The 25,555-nt window shown below is 37.2% G+C and overlaps 2 protein-coding genes across 5 annotated transcripts in view; both read left to right on the forward strand.

Moving 5' to 3' along the window:
• The window catches only part of LOC139941481 (kiSS-1 receptor-like), a 127,189-nt gene extending 115,873 nt beyond the window's left edge, over positions 1-11,316 (forward strand). For both annotated transcript variants that reach the window (XM_071938008.1, XM_071938009.1), the window contains exons 4-6: positions 313-864; positions 4,107-4,242; positions 5,462-11,316. In XM_071938008.1, the coding sequence (XP_071794109.1) occupies positions 457-864; positions 4,107-4,242; positions 5,462-6,051 (1,134 nt within the window). In that variant the 5' untranslated portion in view covers positions 313-456 and the 3' untranslated portion in view covers positions 6,052-11,316. The remainder of the gene's footprint in view (positions 1-312; positions 865-4,106; positions 4,243-5,461) is intronic.
• The window catches only part of LOC139941480 (G-protein coupled receptor 54-like), a 112,140-nt gene that overhangs the window by 18,572 nt on the left and 68,013 nt on the right, over positions 1-25,555 (forward strand). The window contains exon 2 of one of the 3 annotated variants that reach the window (XM_071938005.1): positions 21,301-21,458. The gene's annotated coding sequence lies outside the window, so the exon portion shown is untranslated. Of the gene's footprint in view, positions 1-21,198; positions 21,459-25,555 lie in introns of those variants that run through there. The other 2 variants (XM_071938007.1, XM_071938006.1) reach the window with 2 other exon arrangements.

Raw genomic sequence — 25,555 nt, forward strand, 5'->3', positions numbered from 1 at the left:
GGACAGCGATGTGTAGAATTAGTCCTAGTGTTAGTTTCGTAAAACGGTTGCAGCTGGCTATTTTTGTTTTTAATAACATCAACCTTTTTTAATTGTATTGTGTCGTGTTTAGTAATTTACATTTATTATTATTAATATTTATGTTATTGTCATTCCGTCTGTTTGAAGTTTCGAACCCATTATATATTGATGATACTTTGCTTGTAAGCGTTTATATAATAGCGTAAATTCCTTTTACAACTTCAGTTTTCATTAAATAAATGGCTGTTACATACATCATAACTAATCATGAACTTTACTTTCTTGTTCAAGGCCATTAGGTGTCTGTAGCTGTTGATCAACCTTTGTCTTCATTTCGAGAACGAGAGAAAACGTGTTCACATTGCTTTTCAACGGTATGAAAACACCAGTAGAAAAATGTGAAGCTCACATGAAAAGACACTGTACTGCGTCATAATGATGTCAACTGCAGATCTCCAACTCGGCCTATTACACCAGATCCAGATTAGTAACTTATCAACGAGCATCATGGAAGACTTTGAAGTCGAAGGTTATTACGACTCAAACAATACGAGCGACTATGTGTTCGACATCTCAGTCAGTATATTCAACGCCACCAGCAGAATTCTGGTACCTACGACATTCTTCCTGCTTGCCTTGATGGGACTTGTCGGTAACTGTTCGGTGATGTTTATTATCTGTCGACACACCGACATGCAGACGGTTACGAACTATTTCATCGCTAATCTGGCAATCACAGATGTAGCAACAGTGCTGTTCTGCATACTGCCTACAGCCTTACAGAGTTCAGGTATTATACCTATGAGCACTGGTGTATGCAAAGGAGTCAACTACATTCAGTTTGTAAGTAAAACAAGTTTAGATAATTCCCACAATATTACACAAGATAAACATGATCCAAAAGTAATATCGAACGAAAATACGACCCTTTTCAAAATAGTTACTCGGATAAAACAAACAAGGCAGAACTTGATGTTATAGGTCAGTTTGTGATTGTCGGACGCTGTAGAGTGTGTGATTTGGGGCATGGGTTTGGACAAGGTTTATTCAGATCGTTGTCTTACTTTTTGAAGACAGAAGTCACAATCGGCAAACAACATTTTAACCAGAGCTTTTAGATTGTGCGCCCCTTTTCCTTGTGAGTGCTATGTATCTTGGTCAGCAAAGTCGGTCACAATCCGCAGAATCAACTTTACTTCAGGTAAAAGGAAGTCACACCTCTTCGCAGTGCTGTATTTACCGGGTAAAAGAAACACTGGAGCTGCCATAGGCTATAATGCAGTAAAAAGCCACTTGAATCTCAATGTGTCTGAAACGTGGCACTGTCTGAAAAGAGAAAAAACGGTTAAGTTCAATCGTCAAGATTGATTTTGTTTATCTATATGGCCTGTTACCGAACGAAATGAGTTGATTTGAATATGCTTCCTTTAGGGAAGGAGTTGCGAATTCCTTCTTGGTGTTCTTTGGACGTGTCATCGACCGACTTTAATGGTATGGGTACACCCTGAAACAAACTCAATACCGAACGAGTGGACGGTAAACACCATGCTGGCTGTTTGGTGTTTGGAAAGTCGCTCCTCAGAAATACCATGACTAGATAAAAAAAGGACAGACAAATAAACTAACAAACACTTTGGAAACGCTGACAAGTAAAACAACGCTAAAGGCTAATAAAGGGAACTGGACAAACGTGTTTATAAATACACATGTTGTTTTAGATTTGCTGTACACTTTGTATTTAAAGGGTGAGGGTACTTCTTGGTCGACACCAAACAAAATGGCAACAATTTAAACTTACACGGTTTAAAGACAATAATGTTAGAACGATTCCCTAAAAGTATTTCTTGCTGAGGTGCTGTAGTTTTTGAGAAATGGGTGATGTCGCAAAAATTATTGTCATCTCGGGAGACGACGTACAAGGTACTGGTATTTACGCGACTCCCCTGAAAACATCGCCCTCTGATTTTCACTTGTTTTTCTCAAAAGCTTGGCAACTAATGAAGCTGAAACTTTCACATGGAAACTATGTTACATACATCTTCATTTACAGTGAGTAGAGATCCAGGTCATGGCCAAATATTGACCTACAAAAGTTATCAAAAAAACAATTTAACTCACCATATGGCTACGGCCACATACGCAGCCAATAGCTATGGGTGTGCAATTAATTAATTGTAATCATTAATCTATGTCCTGATTCGTGGCGCACAGACCTTTAAAAATAAATAAGTTTCGATTCAGCGGCCAGTTGAAACGCACTCGTCATCGGGTTTAATATTGGTTTGGAGGGAATACTATTTGTTGATGTTGTCTCCCGCCCTTGAAAAGATAAAACAAAACACAGACAAACAAATTTTACTATTTCCTTCCAAAACACCGCCATCTGTCTGAAAGTCAGCCGAGTCTAAGTAATCGGCCGATAGTAGCACCTATATAATTATATATATATTTCCAAACCACAATAATAAGTTATTGATGCCTATTTTGATAATTATATGCGATACAATTGTTTGATTTTGGACAAAACGCCGCTTTGCCTCATAATATTAATATTATTCCGTTCCTTTAAATAGACCACGTTCACATTGCAGCCCTTTCATCTGACGAAAAGGGCTGCGTGGTGGAACCGAGGCATTTAAATACAGAACAAAACCTTCAAAGGAACACGAAATGATGGCAAATTTTTGTATTGATAACCAATACGATAATCCCAGGTACGGGCGCACAGGAAATTCAATCCAGAAAATAACAACTATTATTAGGGTCTACAGGGCCTAGTTCCAAAATAAACCTCAAAAACACTCCAGGGAATGCTCATAGTTGAAAGAAAATAGAAAAATAATATCTTGAGGAAAACTTTATTTTTAATATTGGCCAAAATGTACGTATTCGCAACACAATCCAAACCAAAAAGCTAACATAAGAGCTACAGTGCACAAACTGGGGTGTTCAAATTTACACCATGGTCGTTTTTATATTAAAGTGGACACTATTGGTAACTACTTAAAAATAATTGTTATTTTAAAACCTTACTTGGTAACGAGTAATTGGTAGAGGTTGACAGTATAAAACATTGTGAGAAACGGCTCTCTTTGAAGTGACGTAGTTTTCGAGAAAGAAGTAATTTTACGCGAATTTGATTTCGAAACCTCAGATTTAGACATTGAGGTCTCGAAATCGGGCTTTTGAAAGCACACAACTTCGTGTGACAAGGTGTTTTTCTTTCATTATTTTCTCGCAACTTCGACGACCAATTGAGCTCAAATTTTCACAGGTTTGTCATTTTATGCATATGTTGAGATGCACCAAGTGAGAAGACTGGTCTTTGACAAATACTAATAGTGTCCAGTGTCTTTAACACCAACAAGAAGAAGCAACATTTATTATACACATAGAGCGTAAACAAACACAAATTTCTGCCACCACAATAATATGTTGGTGTTATTTTAACACCCTATGGTGTTAATTTTGATTCTCTCTTGGATATCTTTAGTAATGGCGTAGATATTAACACCCAAGTTTGTGCGTTGTAACTGTTCGCAAACCAACCGAAAGGACCTATGGTACCATCCCCAAGAAAATAGTAAAAATTCCCAACGTTTTGACCCTAAGCAGCGTCTTTCTCAAAGTCTAAATGACAACACTACAAACATGTAGTTTCAATTTAATAATAGTAAATAGTTAATAAGCAGGACAGTTCTTTTTCAAAACGGAGAAGTCTCCCGAACACCCGACAAAAATCTACTCCGCGGTAGAAGAATTAAGCAAGACAGTTCTCTAAGAACAGACTTGGCAAGTAGATACACACATGGTGTTACCGCAAATTATATTGATACCTCATCATGCAATGCCTCAAATCCTATACTACAAACATAAAGATGTATACTGGTGTAACAAAAGCAGTCAAGTAGAATTATATGATAGCGATAAAAGCACACAGAGAAAGCAGGTGATGGACAAAGAGAAAGGTAACACAAAGGGGAAGGTCTGAGGTGGGGAACACATAAGTCAAAATTAATGGTAGGAATAGAGATGAATGATTTTAAAGGGCAATTTATTATTCTTATGTTTTTGCCTTGTTTCAGGTCACTGTGCAGGCTACGTGTTGTACCCTTACTGCAATGTCGATTGACAGGTACTTTCTGATTGTTCACGCTGTACGTTCTAGAAGGAGCCGTACTACAAACAAGGTCCTGATTATAAACGTCACGATCTGGGCAGGTAAAGCTAATGGCAAACATGTTAATAACTAAAAGAGGTTTGCGGTAACGTTGTAAATATCTCTTTTTAAGTAGTGTTGGTTCTGACATTGATTTCCTTCATGGTTCGGAAAAGAGCCAGCAGGTTAGGACCAAAACTCCACAACAAAAGATATTCGCATGGTGTTAACGTAAACCTCTTTTGGTTTTACTTCCATCGTGCAAAGTTTAAAATCCTACTCAATAAGTTAATGCACAAACATTCAAGTTAGACGTCACAAATTTGCAACGTTTGAACTGTTTCAACTTCTGCGAAACATTCGCTGCAAAGGGCAGCCATGTGACGTCAAAATTCGCTTTGCGTTAGCATTTGCAGGAGGTATGAAACGGGCCTAACACACAGCTCTGCTCCGCGAACGAGTGTAGCGCCCCCTTTCGTGATATTGTGTGGTACATTTACTTTGCAGTTCTCGATAGTTGCATTGAAATATAACCATACATTACGATGTTGATCGGGAGCATAGCCCCCCCCCCCCGTCCTTCTTGATTTTTATCAGAAATTATCCAAAGCAATTACTCGTTGAAATTGTGGAAAATGAAGACAGTTTTGCGTGTTTAACTGCATGTTATTCTGCACAATACAAACGATACCATACTGGGCTTAATGAACGATGAAATCGTGAACCACTGCTGATTTGAACATTATAACCGGTAGACCTTTTTTATGACGTTGGTCACTTGCCTTTCATGCGTGCCGCGGGTACAAATATTATGTGCGTTTTCCCTTGTTGCATCAATCGGTTTACTTTTAAGATGGCGGCTGTATGACGTCTATTCACCAGGGCACAATTTTATGAAGCTGTTTAACAGAAAATACTGCTTGACAAATTGTCTCGCTAAAACAAGGTTTTCCAGTGCTTAGTAGCTTGTTGAGGCTTTTTAATAGAGCCTTTTGCATAGAGCTGCTAAGCTCCCAAATTTGCTTAGCATGACATTTTTGTCTTGATAAAAAAGGATTACCAACCAAATTTCCACGTGATTTTCAGGATAAAGCATACAACAGCTGAATACCAGTAACAAGCAATCTGCAACACATATACATTTGGTTTGTAGTCCTATTTTAATCAAGGAAGAAATGTCATGCTAAGCAACATTTTTGTGCTTGGCAGCTCTATGAAATTGGGCCCAGATGACTGTACATAATAATAACTACATGAATGTTTGTTTACTCTTACAAACAGTTTCATTCATGATGCACTCTCCAGTGGCAGTCGTATCCAAAGTAACCAGCTACAACTACTGCGAAACAGTTTTTGGGACTGTTCGTGGGGAGAGAGTGTTTCAAACTTTCGCAACGCTCTCGATGTACGTGGTGCCACTGATTATAAACCTGGTGTGTTACATCAGCATACTGCTACAAGTGTGGACGAGAACAGCACGAGGGACGGAGAGTGCGCAGGCCCAGGAAAGAGCCGTTCGACGCAAACGGAAAATCACGCGCATGGTGTTTGTCGTGGTGTTACTGTTTGCTGTTTGTTGGGCTCCTAAACACTTCTTTAGAATGTGGATTGCTTTTGACTATGTGGAGTTTCATATGACGAGTAGTAGACACTATGTACTAATGGGCTCGTTGCAGTTCATCGCCCTCTGTCTTGCTTATGGCAATAGCTGTGTCAATCCATTTGTCTACGCATTCACCACAACTAGTTTCAAGAAATACTTCAAGAAGGTTTTCAAACCGTGCTGTAGATTTGAGGATAGGCAAGCCAGAACGAGTGTGAATCAGTCGAGGGTTTCAAAGGTTATAACTGGCGAAGAGTCACTGGTTTGACCATTATAGATGGCGGTTCGCATGACAGAAAAGTCATACAAATACCAACTGGATTACAGTACAGAAATACAAGAAATTAAAGCCTGCACTTTCTTGCACATTTCCACAAGTAAATGACTTTCACATGCAATCGTCTGTGGGCACGGCAGTATTGGACGGTTATTGTGGTGTTTTATAGGAAGAAATGTAAATATATATTACAGTAGGATTAATTCAACCTAGATAACAATCACGTTATACAGAAAAACATTACATTTTTACCGACCAAATGTTCTGACTCCTACCCTCTCCCTTATTTCTCGTTTCACTCAAAACAGTTGTATCACCTTCAATACACTATTCCCACAACATGTTTTGCCATGTGTTGAGAAACTACTCCTTTTAAACCCGGAAGGTGGAGGTGTTGTATACATAAATCAAATTCTGACGTGGTTACCACAACTTAGGTTTTTATTTTATATTGTTTCCCTTTTTTGTAACAACACGTCTCTGCAGAGTACTTCCCAAACATATGATTGCTCTGAAAGTGCGTATGATACGCATTCAGTCGTTCTTGACTGTAAATCCTTTGATAATTGCAATGCACAGATCAAATAATACGGTTTCATTAAAACCACCCCGATTTAGATGTTTTTTTGCCCGCATTGTGGCTACGCTTACACCAGTTAAAGCCCCTGCAAAAGCCCAGAGCAAGAGGGAATACAAGAAAGAAAGAAAGAAAAAAAAAAAAAAAAAAAAAACAAGTCCTATGTCAACGTTAGAAGTAGCCCATGGTTGAATGCAATCTATGGCCATTCTAAGATTTGTGAGTTATTTTTTTTGCTAGGGCTCCATGGCTTCAATAGGGGACTGTAAAGCCAACACCGGTAGGCCTATTGGAAAGATCAGAGTTTAAGCACGATGAAATGGCTTTGAGTGGAAGGGTAAACCCCCCTGGGATTTGTTTTCTAGGGCCGTTCCAATCTTCTGATGATTCCAAACGTGAAATATCAAATGAAACACTTGCTTTCGGACAAAAACAACACCGGATGCTCTGGGAATCCAGAGCGAATAGATGGATAAATCGTGCCTGAGACCTTTGCAGAACTCAAGCCCGAAGGACAGCCTCAGTAAATACATTCTGTGAATCTATCCATCGAGTATCCTCGGTATCGATTACATATTGTAGATTATCGATAGTCGATAGTCGATACTAAAATCGATCCAGAACCTTCACACCGTCGAATCGGATCAGAGTCATGAGTAACAACTGCTGGCTTTGCGTCCAAGGAACATGTCAACTGCCTATAAAACGAAAACATATTAAATAAATAAGAATTGTAAATCAATACAAATAAATGTTGTCAAATTGTCAAGGTAAATTATACGAAGCCAGCAAATACGATTTATAAACCAATATAAGTTCCCGAACATTTAATGCCAGTTATCATATACTTTGCAAATCTGCATTTTGACTGCATTGATTTAATTAATGAGCATTTTAATTGAAAGCAAAAAATTAATAATTCGATACTTATACTGGATCTACCACAACTTGACCCTCTCGGGTCAAACCTGATCCGGATCCAGGTCATATCAGAGGGCTTGGTAAAAATTACTTTGAGGCTCGCTGAGAATACTGTGCTTTTCTCTAACTCGTTGTCACAAAATACCAGCTGTAACACAGTTGGGACTGATCACAACTATAGTTACTATTCTAAAGTTTAGACTGGACAAAGTTATTTGTCTTCCCTATTCACAGGAGTCATACTTTCACAGTCTAGAGTAGACAGTCTCACCATGGATTTTGTTTTCTCTATATGTCAATAGAACATTTCACCCTGAAGGTATTCATCTAACTCAAATCAGCTAAAGTTTAACGGATTTGGGTTTATTTGTTGAAGAGTTAATACTCTGTGTCAAAAAGAAATAAGTATAACAGGCAGGTCTGGAGAGTGGCTTTGCAACTAACATATCTAGAGGTTGTCTCTTTCTGTATTGCCCGAGGCGAAACCGTCATTCAAACTTGGGACAAGAAGGAAATAACAGTGTCGTGTTCTTTTGATGTTTTATTTATATGATTTTGGTCTCTTTCCATCGAAGAACAAAAAAACACCCTTGTATAAAAAAAGGAAAAAAAGAAAAACAAAGTTTTCTTTCTTTTTACACATGATTTCAGGGGTTTACATTTTGTTTTTACCTTCCAATTTTTGCTGGCTTTTATTTTCCCTCTCTTTCTGTTATTCCCCCCTGGAAAATGATTCCTGATTTAGATAATATGTTAACAGGGCCGATAATGTTTTGTCGTTTTGTCGTTTGTTTGTGTTTGATTGAAGCAACACTAATGTGTGTCACGCTTTGAAGTGTTGAGCAACACGTGATAATGCGTTAGGTCGAATGATGCATAAAGGAATTGTAATTATCGTTACACGTTTCAAGTGAATAAGTAAATTGTGTTGAACAAACGTTAAGTTATACACAACAGCTTAATTTATAAAACATGATTCTGTCCAATGTTTTATTTAACGATTGAATATTGAACTTATTTATGTATTGTTATTTGTAACTTGTTATTTCTGAACATTTTAAAGACGGGTTTGGAGTATACATCGATTCGTGGACAATGACAGACAGACAATTGTTATAAAGATATAAAATAAGAGGGAAAACAACAAGGAAAGTAAAACAAGAACAACAACAGACTGACATAACGACATGTTACAAAAAGAAGTACTTCAAGTCAAACTGACAGACGGACAGACATAAGTGTGGGCGCTGGACTGCTTAAATTTACCACTACACTTGGCGGGTAAGATAAATGCATACATTAGTCTACTTCAAAATTCCAACTCTCCTCTCAGTGTCTTGCAATGCCTCTGCAGAAAGAAAGTTCGGTTTTAACTGCACTTTGAGCGACATTTATGTAGATGTTACTTGAAAGGCAGTGGACGCTATTGGTAATTACTCGAAATAATTATTAGCATTTAACCTTACCTGGTAACGAGTATACAGTTTTTGAGACAACATGTAATTTCTCAATCCAATATTAAAAGCCCTCTTTTAGGCATCTGAAAGCACGCACATCCTGTGCAATAAGGGTGTTTTCCTTTAAAATACGTTTAAGTTAACTTCCATGACCAATCGAGTCAAAACATTCACAGATATTTTTAGATTGTGTGCATGTGTTGAAATGCACCTTGCGAGAATCCTGGTGTTTGACAATTACCAAACGTGTTCAGTGTTTTCAACCAAGTAAACACGGTTTTGGGGTAGAGTGGTGCACAGACAATGAACCGTTGGTATCGCTTAAGATGTGTCTGGATACCATATTAAAACACGACAACACATTCTAAAAATTCGCGAGGGGATTCTTTTCTCAGCTCATCGTTGAGACATTATTTGCAGCTACGATCGTCATACCCGATGGGGTATAATTAAACCAATTACACAGAATAATATTTTGAGAGAGACAACAAAGCCCCTGAAGAATAACCGATCGTAGGAGAAAGCTTTAATTTTGACATACTCAATATCGTACATTGACCTTTAAAAGAACAGGTTAATCACGAAATTACCCACGAGACCACACACTGTTCCCACACATTTGTTTTTGAATCAATACTCAACTCCCAACAAATGCTACTTGTGAGGTATATGACTGAATTTCTTATTTGGCTACATTTGCTGTTTTTTTCCTTGCTGGTTTTGACTATATTATGTTTCACATATATCGAGAAAAAAACCCTCTGCCCCACCCCCAATGTTTCATACAAACTTTCATTTAAACGTCATTAAGGAGTTTACACAAACAAAACGCCAGTACTCTTGCCATTTTCCCCTGTGATTTCCTATAATAATACCAGTTTGTTCACTTGAATACAGTCTTCTTCATTATATCTTGTTACAATGACGATCATGTTTTCATCCTATACATAATCAAAAATATTTGTCGGAGGCGTAGCATGCCACAACAAATACTCCATTCGGAGGTTGTACCCATTTCAACTTCCTGTAAACTGTAAAGAGGTTAAAGTATTTATTAAAGTGGTCAACTTTGTAATGAACAGTAACCATACAAATATCGAAGATCGTATCCGAATTGGGGTCGACAGCTACGGCTACGGCTAGATTTCCACGTCATCATACGTTGAAGTACATGAATTCCTTAGCAACACCCTTAGCAACAGCCGTAGCCGTTTCCCAAAAAGCAGCTGCTGGAATCAAGATCAAACCTGAACATTTTTTTTTTGTTTCGTTCGGACTTTTTTTAGGCCACCGTCTGTTTTCTCCTGGAGTCCACAGATTTACGCTCAATTTTACCCCGTTACTTTGACAATAAACCAATGCTGTCGCTCATTAATTATTGAGTTACTCTTGTTTTTATAGACGTTTTTTTTTAGTTGGAATTCAAATCACGTCACGTTCCGGCAATTTACGTCATTTTCGCACCCGAGGTTCCTGCCAAAACACAAGACAAACAGTACGTTAAGGTTTCGGTAAAGTAAATTTGATTATTGGTGATGCTCAGTGCACTTTGAAGAGTCTCATTTTCTAGAGTGCAGATTATCACTTTGTCCCTTTCTTCATTGTGTTCTTTGTGGGGAAAAGTCACATTGATGTACGTTGTATTGGCAGCGTCTTTAATTAAATGCCACTGCAGTTAAAACAAAAGTTTAAAGGGTATTGCTGCATGAAGTTATTTACATGTCAATATCAAATGATATATTTGTATGAGTGTATGTACAGGTGGTGTTCATTCGATATCGTTCTGTCAAGAATAGTATTCGGAGAATGCTGTATGGAAAGACAATGATACACATAGGGGAAAGAAGTGAGCTTTTGAATGTGTATACAAATCAGATACATGGCTTCATCAACGGTTCATTGCAACCAGATACGGGGTATCAATTTGGATACTCTGTCTGGCTGAAGTCGTGAAAGGTTAATGTACGATTTGAAAAGGTGGCATTAACCTAAAGGTACTCGTTTGACATTATAACGTACGTACTATTTTAATGGTCTTAACATTTATATGTAGAATAGACGAATATATACATTAAGTATATTAAATGCTGCAAACGTTGTTTTTGTGTGAACAACTTTATTGAATAACCGACTGCTACCGATTGAAATCTAGTAGACATAAATTTAAACATCATGTATACGATTTTAAAGTGATAGGCCTTAATATAACTGTAAATTGTATATATTATTGTATGACACCTATATGTCAATATTACTGTACATTGTCAATGCACACCTACCTTGAGTTGTAGTGTGCTAATATTAAACCACTTCGTCTCTTGTATAACCACTGAGCTTCATTTGTGTCATTTGTTTTATTCTCGTGTCTGACCAATAACGATAGCAAGCGCTAATATTATCAAATAATTACAAGCACGTTTTTGACCCTTTTTTAAAAGAAATGAGCCCCATTATGAAGCAGCTAGAAATTGTCTACAATGTGTTTCAGCACATTACGCAGCTACTGCCAGAAACACAAAGAGGAATACCCCTCCTCAGTAAGTTTACACAACACACGGGACCTATAGCTTTACGTCCCATCCGAAGGGCGAAGCAATAATGATATAGTGTCCAGCTTAGGGGTACAAGTGTCTGGGACTCGAACTTCATTTATGTAGAGCAGAAACATCAGAGCTTGAGTCCGGTGCGCTTGAGTGCTAGTTCACGGTACGCGAGGGACCTCCACTAACTCCCATAATAAAGACACTCAAAAGCCAACCCGGCAACATTACTTCTCTCTCATAAATAACATTGATTTAACGATGCTTATGTGATTGCACACATCATGATTCAGTGACTAAATGACAATATTTAAGTAATAGTGAAATCAGATGTAACGTTGGGATTCGAACCTACAACCTTGTATATGCAAGTAGTGAAGTCTAATTAATCACTGTGGACAACGGTGACCAGAATACAGTATACGCCTTCCGACGTTAGTCATTAAAACCCATTCACCCTACCAAATAAATACATTCTTATATGTAAATTAAGAGATGCACGAACATTTAAACAACCAAGTATTTACAGTGACTGTCTGCTTCATGAAGTATGCAGTATGCTTCTAATAGGAATGCCATTTTGAAAAGGCGCCCGGAAATTCGACCCCTATACTGCAATTATGAACGTACCTCATAGAATATACGTTTCTTTTGTTGACGGTCTAATGTAAAAGTCAACGTAAAATGAAAGTGTCTTCATTTAAATACTAGACTTGAAAGTAGGTTGATGCTTCGCAATAATAATGACGCGTTTAGTATTTAATATGATAAGTATACTAAATTATTAAATAAACAACAATATTTCCAGAGTACAATTTTACATATCTTTGTTGGATAGTTTTTCTTATACACGTAAACATAATTAAAATAAACACATTTAACATAAATTTAAAGGAACACGTTGCCTTGGATCGGTCGAGTTGGTCTTTGAAAAGTGTTTGTAACCGTTTGTTATAAAATGCATATGGTTAAAGATATATTTTAAAGGTAGATTAAATGAAATTGCGTGTTTTTCCTTTTACTTTGCAAACTAAAACGGTCGGCCATTTATGGAAGTAAAACATTGACTTCCATAAATGGGCGACAGTGTTAGTCGACGTGGTAAACGGAAAACCACACTTGTGTGGATCATTATATTCTACTTTTAAAATATCTTTCTAATCATATGCATTTTATAACAAACGGGTTACAAACGCTTTTCAAAGACCAACTCGACCGATCCAAGGCACCGTGTTCCTTTAATAAAAAAAATTAATAAAATACAACACGTTTTAACAAAACTGGTCACAACGAACAAATATCTTCGCAGATGGATTACACACGCATCAGAGAGGGGCAATTTTCCGCCCAAGTTTGCACTTTTAAATAATGCACAGCCCCGTTTATGGCAGTTGGTGTTTGTCTAGTGGTTTGAAGACCTAGCAAGGCAATCGTCTTTGAAGATGTATGCATTGCACGAAGTCATCGAAGCAGATATTGATTCTAAACACAGTTTTCTAAGAAAGAAAATAAATCTAAAGTACATTCCGAGGTCCGTCAGGGAGAGAAGAAGAACATACGAAAAGAACGGGATGAAAAGAACACTCTGGAGAAAAAAAAATACACAAATAAATAACAAAATAACAAAATAACAAGAAGAAAATCCTGACGGTATAGGTGGCTATGATTGAATTAAGACACCGTGGTCCAGAATCAGGGCGGTCAGCAGGGAGGGAAAGGCAATGTGTGGGGAAATCCGCTTTGGATTCGTGCCTTTCTAAGTTGATTTGGTCACGTATAATTATCTTATCTGTGACTTTTGTGTAAATACTTGTTTACACACAGTCCTATTATGTTTGATCAAAACCAAAGTGTTGTGTTCAACCCAGAGACAGCGCCAGTGTGCTTATTTGTGGTATACGGAAACCAGTGACAAAGGAAAATTTAGAGAAAATGTGTTCCTGGAAATGCTTAAGACCGGGGTGCACCACAAGGAAAGTCTATATGAATGGGAACTTGTTAAGTGCAGGTGCAAATGAAAGAAAGCTTCCAATTATACATGTTTGATAATGCGTGGGTCCACAGAGAATTCATAAGCTTACCCGAGAAAGATGCAAACTGTAGATTTGAACTTGCAAAACAACCCCAGTCATTAAAGGCACTTGGTAACGAGCATTGGAGAGCTTTTGATAGTATACACAATTGTGAGAAGCGCCATCTGACGTAACGTAGTTTTGAGTAAGGGACAATTTCTCACTCAAATTTAAATACTTCAGGTCTGAAACCTTTTTTTTGCATCCGAAAGCACACTAATTATAGTTGTGCAACATGGGTGTTTTTTCTTTCATTATTCACTTGAAACTCCGACGACCAATTGAGTCCAAATTTTCCCAGATTTGTTACTTTATGCAAATGTTGGGATACACCAAGTAAGAATACTGGTTCTTGACATTAATACTAATGGTGTACAGTGCCTTTAACTTATATAAACTTTTGCCTCAAACTCTATCTTTTCGTGAGTGACAAGACTCATGTACGCATGGGAACACATTTACCATTGTGTCGATCAATACACATTTTTTACGTCAAGCCTCAAGCAATATAGAACATGCACACAAATAACACTAATAATAAAACAACAATACTAAATGCATTACATATAAACACGTTGCTGTCGCAGAAGAAGAAAATATTAACTTATTTAAAGAAAGGGGAAAATTACATATACAAACTATAACGGCGATATGATGAACTTGTTCTGTCAATCACGTCTCTTTTGCCAATAAATGTGTCACCCGTGCGAAAATCGTTTTCACGCAAACATGCTTTTGGCTACTTCCGGCTTCAAAATTGGCATTGCCCTTAAAAGAAAATGCCACTGGACACTTATGCAGACACTGTAAAATACCAGTCTTCGTACCTAATAGAATCTAATTCTGAGGTCTCGATATCAAATTCATGTATTTTAGTGAGAAATTACTTCTTTCTCAAAAACTACGTTTCTTCCGATGAGGCCATTAACCACAATGTTTATACTATCAACAGCTCTCAATTGCCAAGTATGTCTTCATGCTAACAATTATTTATAGTTGAATATGCCTACCAAACGTAATGCACACATTAGGAAAACAACCCCCACCCCCTAAAAAATCAAAACAAAAACACATACGGTTTGAGTTATCAATCAGAAACTGACATCCATATTTTCACAGGCTATAGTTTTATGGTATCTGCAACTATTAAGGATTGAAACATCTGCTAGTTCCAATTACCAATCGCATATACAATCCCTTTAAAATTGTAAAATATGTGCACCAAGCACTATAAGGCATATGGAAAGTTAATCACAATCTGTCTTTTTAAATTTACTTCACTACTCAACAGAACTGAAGACTTTAATATGACTCTAAGTCAAATTTTGAATATTATTTGATTTTATGAATACACTGTGAAGTATTTTTTTTTTTCAATCGAAAAAGACCGCAGGTTTACTGGCTCGGTAACAGAATCACTGGCCTGCGGCAAAACAAAATAAAATAAAAAAATGGTCCCTGGTATCCCAAATGTTGAACTGGTTTCCCCCAAGGTAAGATTCATATTCCCATATAGGTTCCCAGAAACTGGCACAAGTACTGGGATATATTAAGTTATCCCTCGCGTGTCCGGAATGGCTCTTGTGGGGTTTGGAATTTAACCACAGAGCACACAGCTGGTAACGCCTTTTGATTCAGAAGTTAATGCTAACAGTTTCTCAACCTAAATGTCAAACGCCACGAGAGTTTTCAACAGGAAAGTCTGACAAACAGTATGAAATCTGAATCTCGTGAAAACAAAAATGAAGAAACAAAACCACAATCGAAAGAAGATGGGAACAATTGCACCAATTCTTCATAAAAGTCAATGGCCGACAATGATCTTTGCTCTATAATCCGCACCTCTGCATTCTGACATCCCTTGTGTGGGGTTAGGGTAATTATTAGGGTTAGGGTTAGGATTGGGGTTAGTAATATTAAAACAAAACACATTATACATATGGGTATAACGATCTTACCAGTTCCAGAAGCAAGATAATTTATACTTTTTGTGTTAAGGTTTTGTAGTCACTTATGCATGTTTAACCAAAAATCGCATCGTTATTAGTTCATAAGCAATAACGTGTGGGACAACAATGTTTAACAAACGGTTGACATAACAACAAGGTTTTATCGTAATGAGTGTATGGAGCGTTAAAGGGAAGGTAGATGGTACACACTTTTGGTTAGAAGTACATCAGCGTTCTATAGTAAAACGGTCCCAGTTCTAATGCGGGGTAAATTTGAGGTAAAAGGTTAAATTGAAGTTTATAACTAAGTTGATATCTAATAATTATTTTACTTGTTTTCCCCGCCAATATTTAGGGTTAATTTTTATTTGACTTTTGACAAAAGTATGACCAATAAGACACATAATGGTTCAACGTGCCAGACTCTATCATAAATATAGCCAGGTTCAACATCATTGGTTCTAAATGGACCATTTTTCTCATTCCCTTTTCCTTAAAAACGAGCTCAAAATCGTCGATTCACGCGAAGAACTTGTGGTCTAAACATTCTAAAAGAGCCCTTGCGCGAGGTTTTCAAGAAATTGACTTCGTACACCTTGTATAAGAAGACACACTATTTTGTACACCTTTTTCAGAGCCTGTTTTATTTTCTTCATTCTAATCGAATATAAAACCATGTTATTCTCGAGATCTTGGTTGCTTGATTATGTTAATAAGTGTTTGCATGCCTTTTGCTTTTGACATGTTCTCAACATCGTCCGTTTTTCTGACATCCTCTTCAAAACTCAAACCCCACATCTGTCACGCTTGACATGTAAATGCCTGTTTTGATTACTGCATTAGCGTTGGAATTGAGCATGCCCCGTTTCGCCTGTCTATTGACTGTTAAGCAATGCCTGGTGGCAATCGTCATAGACTGCCATTTGAAGCCCTTTAGCTTAAAACAATAATAACATAAATGCTGTTTGAGTTTCCATTGTTCACTTGGTGTAGATTTTGGTAATATTATGACGCTAAAGCCTGGTTCATACTTCCAGCAAAAGGCGAATGCGATACGAATTTTGACGTCACTAATTCGCAACGAATATTTTGCATCAGTTGACTTGTGGGAAAACATAAATTCTGACGCAACATTCGACTCGTATTCACATTCGCAGGGCATGAAGCGTGATTAATGCTTCCAAAGGGTAACTAAATATGGGGCATTATATCAAAGGCTTGATTGGATTTGTCCATGGTGGTTTGGTTTTTTCTTTGTACACAAACAGTTATTTTATTCAATAATAATTTTAACACATTGAGTGAAAACAACAACAACAACAAAAACAACAAAAACAATAACAGCAACAAAGACGACAACAACGACCAACATCAACGTCACCGAGGCAACCACTACCACCATGAACTCCAACATCAACCAACCACTAACTGTAACAGCTATAAACTAAAAATGTTGACATATTAAAAAGCAATTATCATACAAATATTTACATGACGACATTGATAATACTAACATACTATTTTACAAAATGTTAGATAATAATTTTAAAACACACAAGAAATACAGATCATTTATTCTGTTATCTTTGAAATAACACCATCATCTGACAAAGTGCCAACGATCAATCAGAATGATATTTTCCTGTTAACGGAACCCAAACCTCTTTCCCCTACCACAAAACCAATGATCACAAATAATCTTAGAAGTGTTGAGTTATTAGCCAGTTCAAACACCTACACTAAACACACGGAGAGTGCAAACCAAAAAGTGCAGGCTGTCCTCCCCAAAGACAGTGTGCGTTGAAAGCAGTAAACCTATCGCACAAACACAAATATGGTGTAAAAAGGATTTCAATTCTCCACCATCAGAAAGGAAAAGTACCATGTATGTACCAATGGGTATACCGGGCCCCGGTTTGGCACAGGACGAGCTGGATTCATCTCGATATTTCTATACTTTGTATTCCGGCTTCAATTGTGTTGAGAAATTTTCATGCATCCCAGTGACTTCCTTCTTTTGTATGTATCGTATCAGCCGTTCACATTTATGTTGACTGGTGGGAGGGTAATGTTGACTTGAGAATCTGATATGTGTAATCGGTACTTCCCCCCTTCAAAGTGCAAGTGGCTTCATCACGTCAGTGATGAGCTAATCCTTTCAGTCGATTTGTTTTTGTCCACTTTTTTTGCAGCCTAGCCTGGATTGATTCAGGGCGAATGTGTCTCAGAAGATTTTCCATAAAAAAAAAAAAAAAAAAAAAAAACATCTCTTGGCTGTCTTTGACTTAAACTATGGTGCCTAATTGGACAGGCCTCGCCTGAGCTTCCTTTTACTTAACTTGGGTTATATTGTAGGTACGGGCTATATTGAGTGCTCCTGGTTGTGGGTATTAGATTTAGGTCTGGGCTACATATAATAATGAACATGTTCACTGTGGATATACTTGAGAATAGGCTACATTTAGGTACATGTTTTGATGTTTCTAGTTAGGTGCGGGCTGCATTTATGTTGTGAGAATACGTGATCGAAGAACTGACACACACGTTGACCTTTACATAATAAAAAGTAACAACCAAGTTGAAGACTTTTTATAACACCACCCTAAAAGATTTTTAGTTTTTGTAATGGTAATTATATAATCAAATAATTATATACACATGGCATATGTGTGACATACTGACAACTACAACAACATGTTAAAAATATAACGGGAAAATACTTTTTTTCCCCGGTACGATCTACTTTATAGGGTCTGGGTATGGCTACTTTTTGTACGACACAAAACACAAAAGTACACATTAATTAGCAATAAACTTACACGGTTTAAACAAAGCTCACCTTAAGATGTAACTGAGGTGCTGTAGTTTTTGGTAAAATGCGTAACAACAATTTCACGACAATTATTTGGCATGTACGGCGGATTTACGTAACTCTCCTAAAAACATTGCTCTGTGGTTGTATTTTTTTCCCCTGAAAAAACTTGATGACTGAATGAGGCTGAAACTTCTACAAGTAAATTAGATTACAGCCATCTTCATTCACAGTATGTAAGGAATCATGTCATAGCCACAAACTTAATCCACTAAGGGTATAGAAAACCGTCAAGATATTTTGGGCTACATTTTAACTGAGTGCCCCCGAGTGAGTGTTAACGTGTATCTTAATCAGATGAAACGTTTGATGTCAAGTTACCATTTTGAGTAATGTAAGAATGTGTTATAAAGTGGCCAAACATCCAAGCGTCTGTAAACATTAAATGTCACGATTGGGGTATTTACTAAGCTGATGGAGAAAAAAATGTGCAGTAGAAATGTAGAAATGTTAAACATAATAGTAGCCGCCTATTCGGGGATGAGAACTTTGCGTATTTTACGGCGAGGACTTTTAGTGGATGTGACGTCATCATGACGTTTACACAACCTGGTAAGTAGTGGTGGCACTACACGTAAGTAAAACACGAATAGTAAAATATTTTTTATTTTTTTATTTTTTATGTTACACATAACACTGTATGGTCATTTAAATTCATTTGAGGCTGGATTTTTTGGTGATGTATAGTTTTGGTTGTATATTGTTACTATTTGTGTGTGTGAAAACTTAACCGGGTCTTCATCGAAAACTGCACACAGCCGCTGCACCAGAGCGGTTACGCATGGCAGCTAATGGTAGTAGTACACTTTAAACGTTCCCAAACGAAAACCCCGTTGACAAATTGAGCGACGAATGAAGATGTACTGTTAAATATTTGTTTTCTTCTTGAAAACGCTGTTAAAAAATTGTGAAAAAATGGTCAAATTACACGACAATATTTACAAAATAAAAATATCAAAATCAAGGTAAAAAAAAAAAAAACACTAAAGATGAACTGTATGTAAATTTCTTGTCTTCAAAAATAAGTAAAGTTTTAACATAGCGAACTAAGAATAAGTCAGAAAGTACAACGGTCTCACGACCAATACTGTGAAGTGTTTTGACATGTTTTGATCGTTCTTGGAAAGTATTTATTGCTCCCGATAGTGCATAATGACGAGCACCATTCTTAAGAAATAATATTGGCTTTAGGAGATAATTCGATGAAAATGTGCATCTGTTTTTTTAACACTGGGATTGTTAGAGTGACTTATTTTTTGAAGTGAATCAGAATTGACAGGAATCGACTAGGGATTGATTTAATGTCTACCAACCAAGCATTTGTGAGGCAGACATACGGATCAGATTTAAAGAGCTCAAGTGGGTCTTAAGACACGTTAAGTGATATAGTGTGGTGATGTGTCACAGCTATGCAATCAGAAGTAAATGAAGACGCGTTCGAAACTCGTTTGGGAGTTACGACCATTATTTTTTGGTGAATTTTTTTGAAAATCGCACTGGTATAAACTAATTGTTTTGTGTTCAGTATTTCTATAGTCGGTTAATATTTTGATCTTATTTCAAATCAATCTTCTTGGAATGGTATAAAATGAAGGATTTTTTTTTTGTTTAAGCAATAGCTCCGTTTAATACATTTACTTAGGTCTAGTAAGAATATATTAGATTATACGGTTAATTCATCATGCAAACACGAAAAGTGCGTTTCCAGTCATAAACAACCCACATTAAAAGCAGCCCCAAAACACAGACAATAAAAAAAAAACCATCCAAAAAAGTACAATGAAAACAAATCACACGAATACCATTAAGAGTATGTAATTAAAACAAATGCGGGCTGCAGCTATGTTGGGGGAAAGGTGACGCTATCGAATAAATCAAATGTCACGCACGTATGCCTTAACTCGTAAAAACTACCAATTCTGTTGGAGTTTTTTTTATACCACCATCCTACAATATTTGTATATTTTCAAACGAGTAGTTTTCTTATGTTTTTCACTTTTTACTTGTCTTTGTGAGTTGTATGCATTGTTAGTCTGTCGATGGGTTAGCAAAAGCCAAGGTTCACAAATCCTAAATGTTGACCTTCTGAATCGTTAATAATGTTGGCTACTGTTTAAAACTGTCATCGTTAAGAATTACAATGGTGAACTTTGTATTTTGTGATGGCATTATCGAAATACCTTTTTTTGTATTGAATAAAATAAAATAAAAGAGGATGAATCATGTCAATACAAACTTGTCAATGCCTACACTTTTCTGAAGTTTTCAAACTACACTAGCTTTACCCGCGGTACAAATGTTGTTTTGCGTGTATTGGCTAGGCTAAGCAAACTTGCCACTACGTGGAATTTGAGCTGGTTGCGGATATCCGCAAGGCTCAACCTGTTTACGCCAACTGCGTTGTTGATGTTTAAAGAAATCCTTTACAAAAACAAAAAACACGCAACAAAATAACTGCGTTAGTTCGTGCTGTTCAGAGAATACAAGATTTGGTTCACTGGAAGTAAATTACTACTATGCTGTTCAGAAAACAGACTTTGGTTCTTCGAAGAGAAACTCGGTGAATATTGGTTAAGGGTAGATTACAATATTGACCCCATTGAACTTGATGTATAGAGCAAATATAAAGAACAATTATCTTAAGGAAGCAGTGGTGTCCATAGTCCAACGAGTACAAAAGCAGTACAGAATCACAGCACAGAAAACTAACAAGCAATCAAAGTTCACCAGAGCAACCAGCAAACTGATTGTGGCCTGAACACTTCTCGTGGTATCCACAAAAGTATATAGGCCTTCGTCCTAGTATTTAAATTTGAAATTTATCGGTTTAGTGTCATTCTAATTCTCCACAGTATCTCTTCAAGTTGTCGTTGTCACCGAGGAGTTTTGTTGCCTTCAGAAGGCTCGCCGATGCCGTAACGGAGAGACTGCAGTCGATGATGAGCCAGTGAAAGGTCTGGGAACGTTTTGTCAGCTGTTTGCGAGAGAACAAAACTCGATCCCAGGTGAGGTGAGTTTAGTGTTAATTAATATTGGCTCATGCCAGCTTCAATAAGGCTCTCCAGTTGTCTGTCTTTACATTGGTAATAAGGTATCATGACTCTGCTCTATCGCACAAAGACAATTCAATTGGAGTTCTGTGAATTGGTTGCTTATAGTTTTGCCAGTAATTGAAACACCAATGTAGCCGTTTGTTTTTTATTCTCTTCAACTGCTTCGACGATTGTATTATGAAGCTTGTATAAACAAACGACTGACAAAAAGTATCCGTCTTATTAAATCGCCCGTGGGTTTTTCGGAAATGAATTATAGACACATTTAATTTATTTACAACGTCCCCGTAAGGATTCCGCAATGTATCTGAATTTACCGACACTCGAGAAAATATGAACTTTTATTAAACATAACAAGTGCGGTTTATACTTTTGCTGGTAATCATAATAAGTCTAACAGTTTCCTTGATATTACACTAGTCGTTAAAGCAACAGTGCTTGTCGATATTAAATTGGTGGAAAATGTACACGTTCGCATTTTGTTTGTAAATGCAGCTAAAATTGCGCCGGTGAGAGTACATTGAGCTGATTGCTACAATGACAATTTCAATTAAATCATATTTTAGACAAACTAAACTTAAACGTTCACTGCCAGTTTGTTTTTTTCTTCATCCGTACACTATACTCGAATTACCGATGGTAGGGACGACTATTGACACCCCGTTGCTCAAATGAAACATTTTGGTTTATTACCTGGATCTTATTTCACGGCACCGTTCACTTTTGAATCTAGCCCTTGCGGCCTACAAAAACTGACATCGAAAGCGCGCGGTTCTGTTGCAAAGCCGTAACCGAATTGGTGGCTACAGCTAAGGCTATGGCTGTTGCTAAGGGTGTTGCTAAGGACAACGCTTGATAACACGGACATCTAGCCGTAGCCGTAGCCGTTGCCGTAGCCGTATAGCCGCCATTTTGGACACAGCCTCAGCATGCGCATGGTGTCCCTCCTAATATGGCTCTCCTCTTTTCACCATAGTTTGAAAAACACAGTGTTTAATGGTTAGTTTGGGTGAGTTAAGTTCTGAAGGACCATATTGATTGTAAAGTTCAAAACATGACCTCTCAGACGATTTCGATTTCGATTTTTCGATTTTTTTTTTTCAAAGTAACAATTCCCTTGCAGTAATTCAGGCAAAACTGTTTCATTTGCAAGCTTCTACCATTATCATCTTTAAAGGATGTGAATTAGAATGCTCATTATTTGTACTTTAACTTGTTTAATCTAGAGTGTATGGGCAGACACCCTACAAACACCTATAGTGTAGAAAGAAAGCGGCAGCAATTAATTTTGGTTGGACTTGTCTCAAACATTAAGGAATTGATTTCACACGAGATTAAACACAATTACATAGAAGGACTCGCGTAAATCCCTCTTACGTCATTTGTGGGAGTTCCGTTGTGCATGGCCACCGTGTTGCTTCAGGTGGTATATAACAAAGCCATATCCCTCAAATGACGTCAACGTATTGTCATGTTGACGTACGCCGTCAACGGCAGAAGTGTTTCCAGTTTTTCAAAAACTTTGAGGTTGGGGCCTTAAGTTTTGATAAAAAGACAAACAAAAAGATGCATAATGAAAACAAAAGTTAATTTCCTTACGTCTCGACACCCTGGAGTCTTCCTCTAGGGTCGAAACGGCATTTATACCATAGGCCCTTTTGTTCGGTTATCAGTTTGCAATAGCTAATAGTATTTGCTCAACTTAAAATTACCTGATCACACACACAAAGTAAGTACTAAGGCCCAAGTACCTGTTTTTATGACCATTTCGATTGGAGCAACCAGCATTTTATTTTATTTTAATTTGTTTACTTAGGAACAATTATATTGAACACATAACAAGGTAATCCAATGCATTTTGTTCATGAACTTGAAGCACTCTTTAAAACCACACATCCTTTCGTAAAGAAAATTCCAAGCTATTTGTTTCAAAATCAGCTGCTTAGGTCTGAGTACCAAGGGGATTTAACGCACTCTGAGAGCCCCTCGTGTGTTGGGAACGTCAATAAGCTTGCCGTCCACCGCTGTGCTTCAAACAAACCGTAGGGGGAAAGAGCTTTAATCGTATACTTTACCGGCAACGGGAATGTCACAGCAATTCACGAGAAGGTTATCTGAATAGCCACAGCTGCACAGTATTTTGTTTTTATTTGCGGAGAGCTAAAGATATATCCAACACTGAGACCGATAACTATGTCATTTTGTATTATAACTTGACATTTTCTTAGCGTCTCCTTCGAACGCGGTATCTAAGTTTGTTCCACTTGATCGAAATACAATTTGCCTAAGTACATATAATCTTTTTATCAATCCGACAATGAATTGTGCAGATAATCCGACTCTTCTATAAGCCTTTTATGTTTATCACATCAGAAGATATTCATTATTAAATCATGATCGTATTTTTTCTAGAATAATATATTATATTAAAAAAATATTTATCTGTAGGCTTATATCTTCTTCAACGATTCCCGACCTGTATTTCCATTTATATATTTTCAACTGCAATGTCTGCTGTTTATTTTAGTTTTAAACGTTCTTTACTATTAAAATAAATATTTAAACGTGATTGAGCAGCAAATGGTACATATTGCAATCAAGGAGAGGCCAATAGTGGTAAATACAAAAAAAAAAAAAAAAAGTTGAGCTGGTAACGAACATTTGGGAGCTGTTGATATTATAAAACATTGTTAGAAACGGCTCCCTCTGAAGTGACGTAGTTTTTGAGAAAGAAGTAATTTTCCACGAATTTGATTTGGATACCTCAGAATTAGATTTTGAGGTCCCGAAATCAAGTATCTGAAGGCACACAACTTCGTGTGACAAGGGTGTTTTTTTTCTGCTATTTTTATCTCGCAACTTTGACGACCATTTGAGTTCAATTTCCCACTAGTTTGTTATTTTGTGCACATTTTTGCAAGCAAGCAAGCAAGCAAGCAAGCAAGCAAGCAAGCAAGCAAGCAAGCAAGCAAGCAAGCAAGCAAGCAAGCAAGCAAGCAAGCAAGCAAGCAAGCAAGCAAGCAAGCAAGCAAGCAAGCAAGCAAGCAAGCAAGCAAGCAAGCAAGCAAGCAAGCAAGCAAGCAAGCAAGCAAGCAAGCAAGCAAGCAAGCAAGCAAGCAAGCAAGCAAGCAAGCAAGCAAGCAAGCAAGCAAGCAAGCAAGCAAGCAAGCAAGCAAGCAAGCAAGCAAGCAAGCAAGCAAGCAAGCAAGCAAGCAAGCAAGCAAGCAAGCAAGCAAACAAACAAACAAACAAACAAACACCCATGTGCACTATTGTTAATGGGCGGGGTAAGTTTTACGTAAGAATCCACATCATCACTCTATACTTAGGTAGTGACAAAGTTACTAACGATGTACATTATGTGTCTTCATTAGCGGACGAGAGAAGCATTGACGTGCATTACTAACAGTGACTCTTCCTGTTGTACAAACGCAGCGTTGATTATTTCCGTCTTTTCCAGAAAATAATTAAAGGGAAGATATACGGTAATTACTCTTAATATTAGTGGCAACAAACTTGATTGGTTGGAAGCTTACATCAGTTTTGACAGTAAAGCTTTTTGAGAAACATTTCACTTCGAAGTAATGTGGTTGTTGTAAAAAGATGTCAGCTTTTATGCACGACCAAATTTGAATTGAGAAGCGTTACTGTTATTAACGTATATCATATAAGTTAGTGTTATAGACATAACAGGCCAGATTGATTGTATACATCTAAGATTTATACATGAACAGATAATCGCAATAACCTAAAGACCAGGGGTTTATTTTCCTGTAATAAAGTCCAAACCTAAAACATCTACCTGTGTTTGAATACAATGGGAAATAACGGAAACATCATATAGTACTTCTTTGTTAATTTTGATGGTGTATAAACAAAATGCATTTTGTATCAATTAGTATTCACATTTGTTAACCCCTCACTGCATGTCAATGGCAATGATCTGAATAATTAATACATTCATCCGCTTATAACTACCAGATCAGAAACTGCATTTTTCGAAAGGCTAATGTATTCAACACAAGTGTAACAATCTGTTGAAGAAAGAGAAAAT

Source organism: Asterias amurensis, chromosome 9, assembly GCF_032118995.1.
Source record: "Asterias amurensis chromosome 9, ASM3211899v1".
NCBI lineage: Eukaryota > Metazoa > Echinodermata > Asteroidea > Forcipulatida > Asteriidae > Asterias > Asterias amurensis.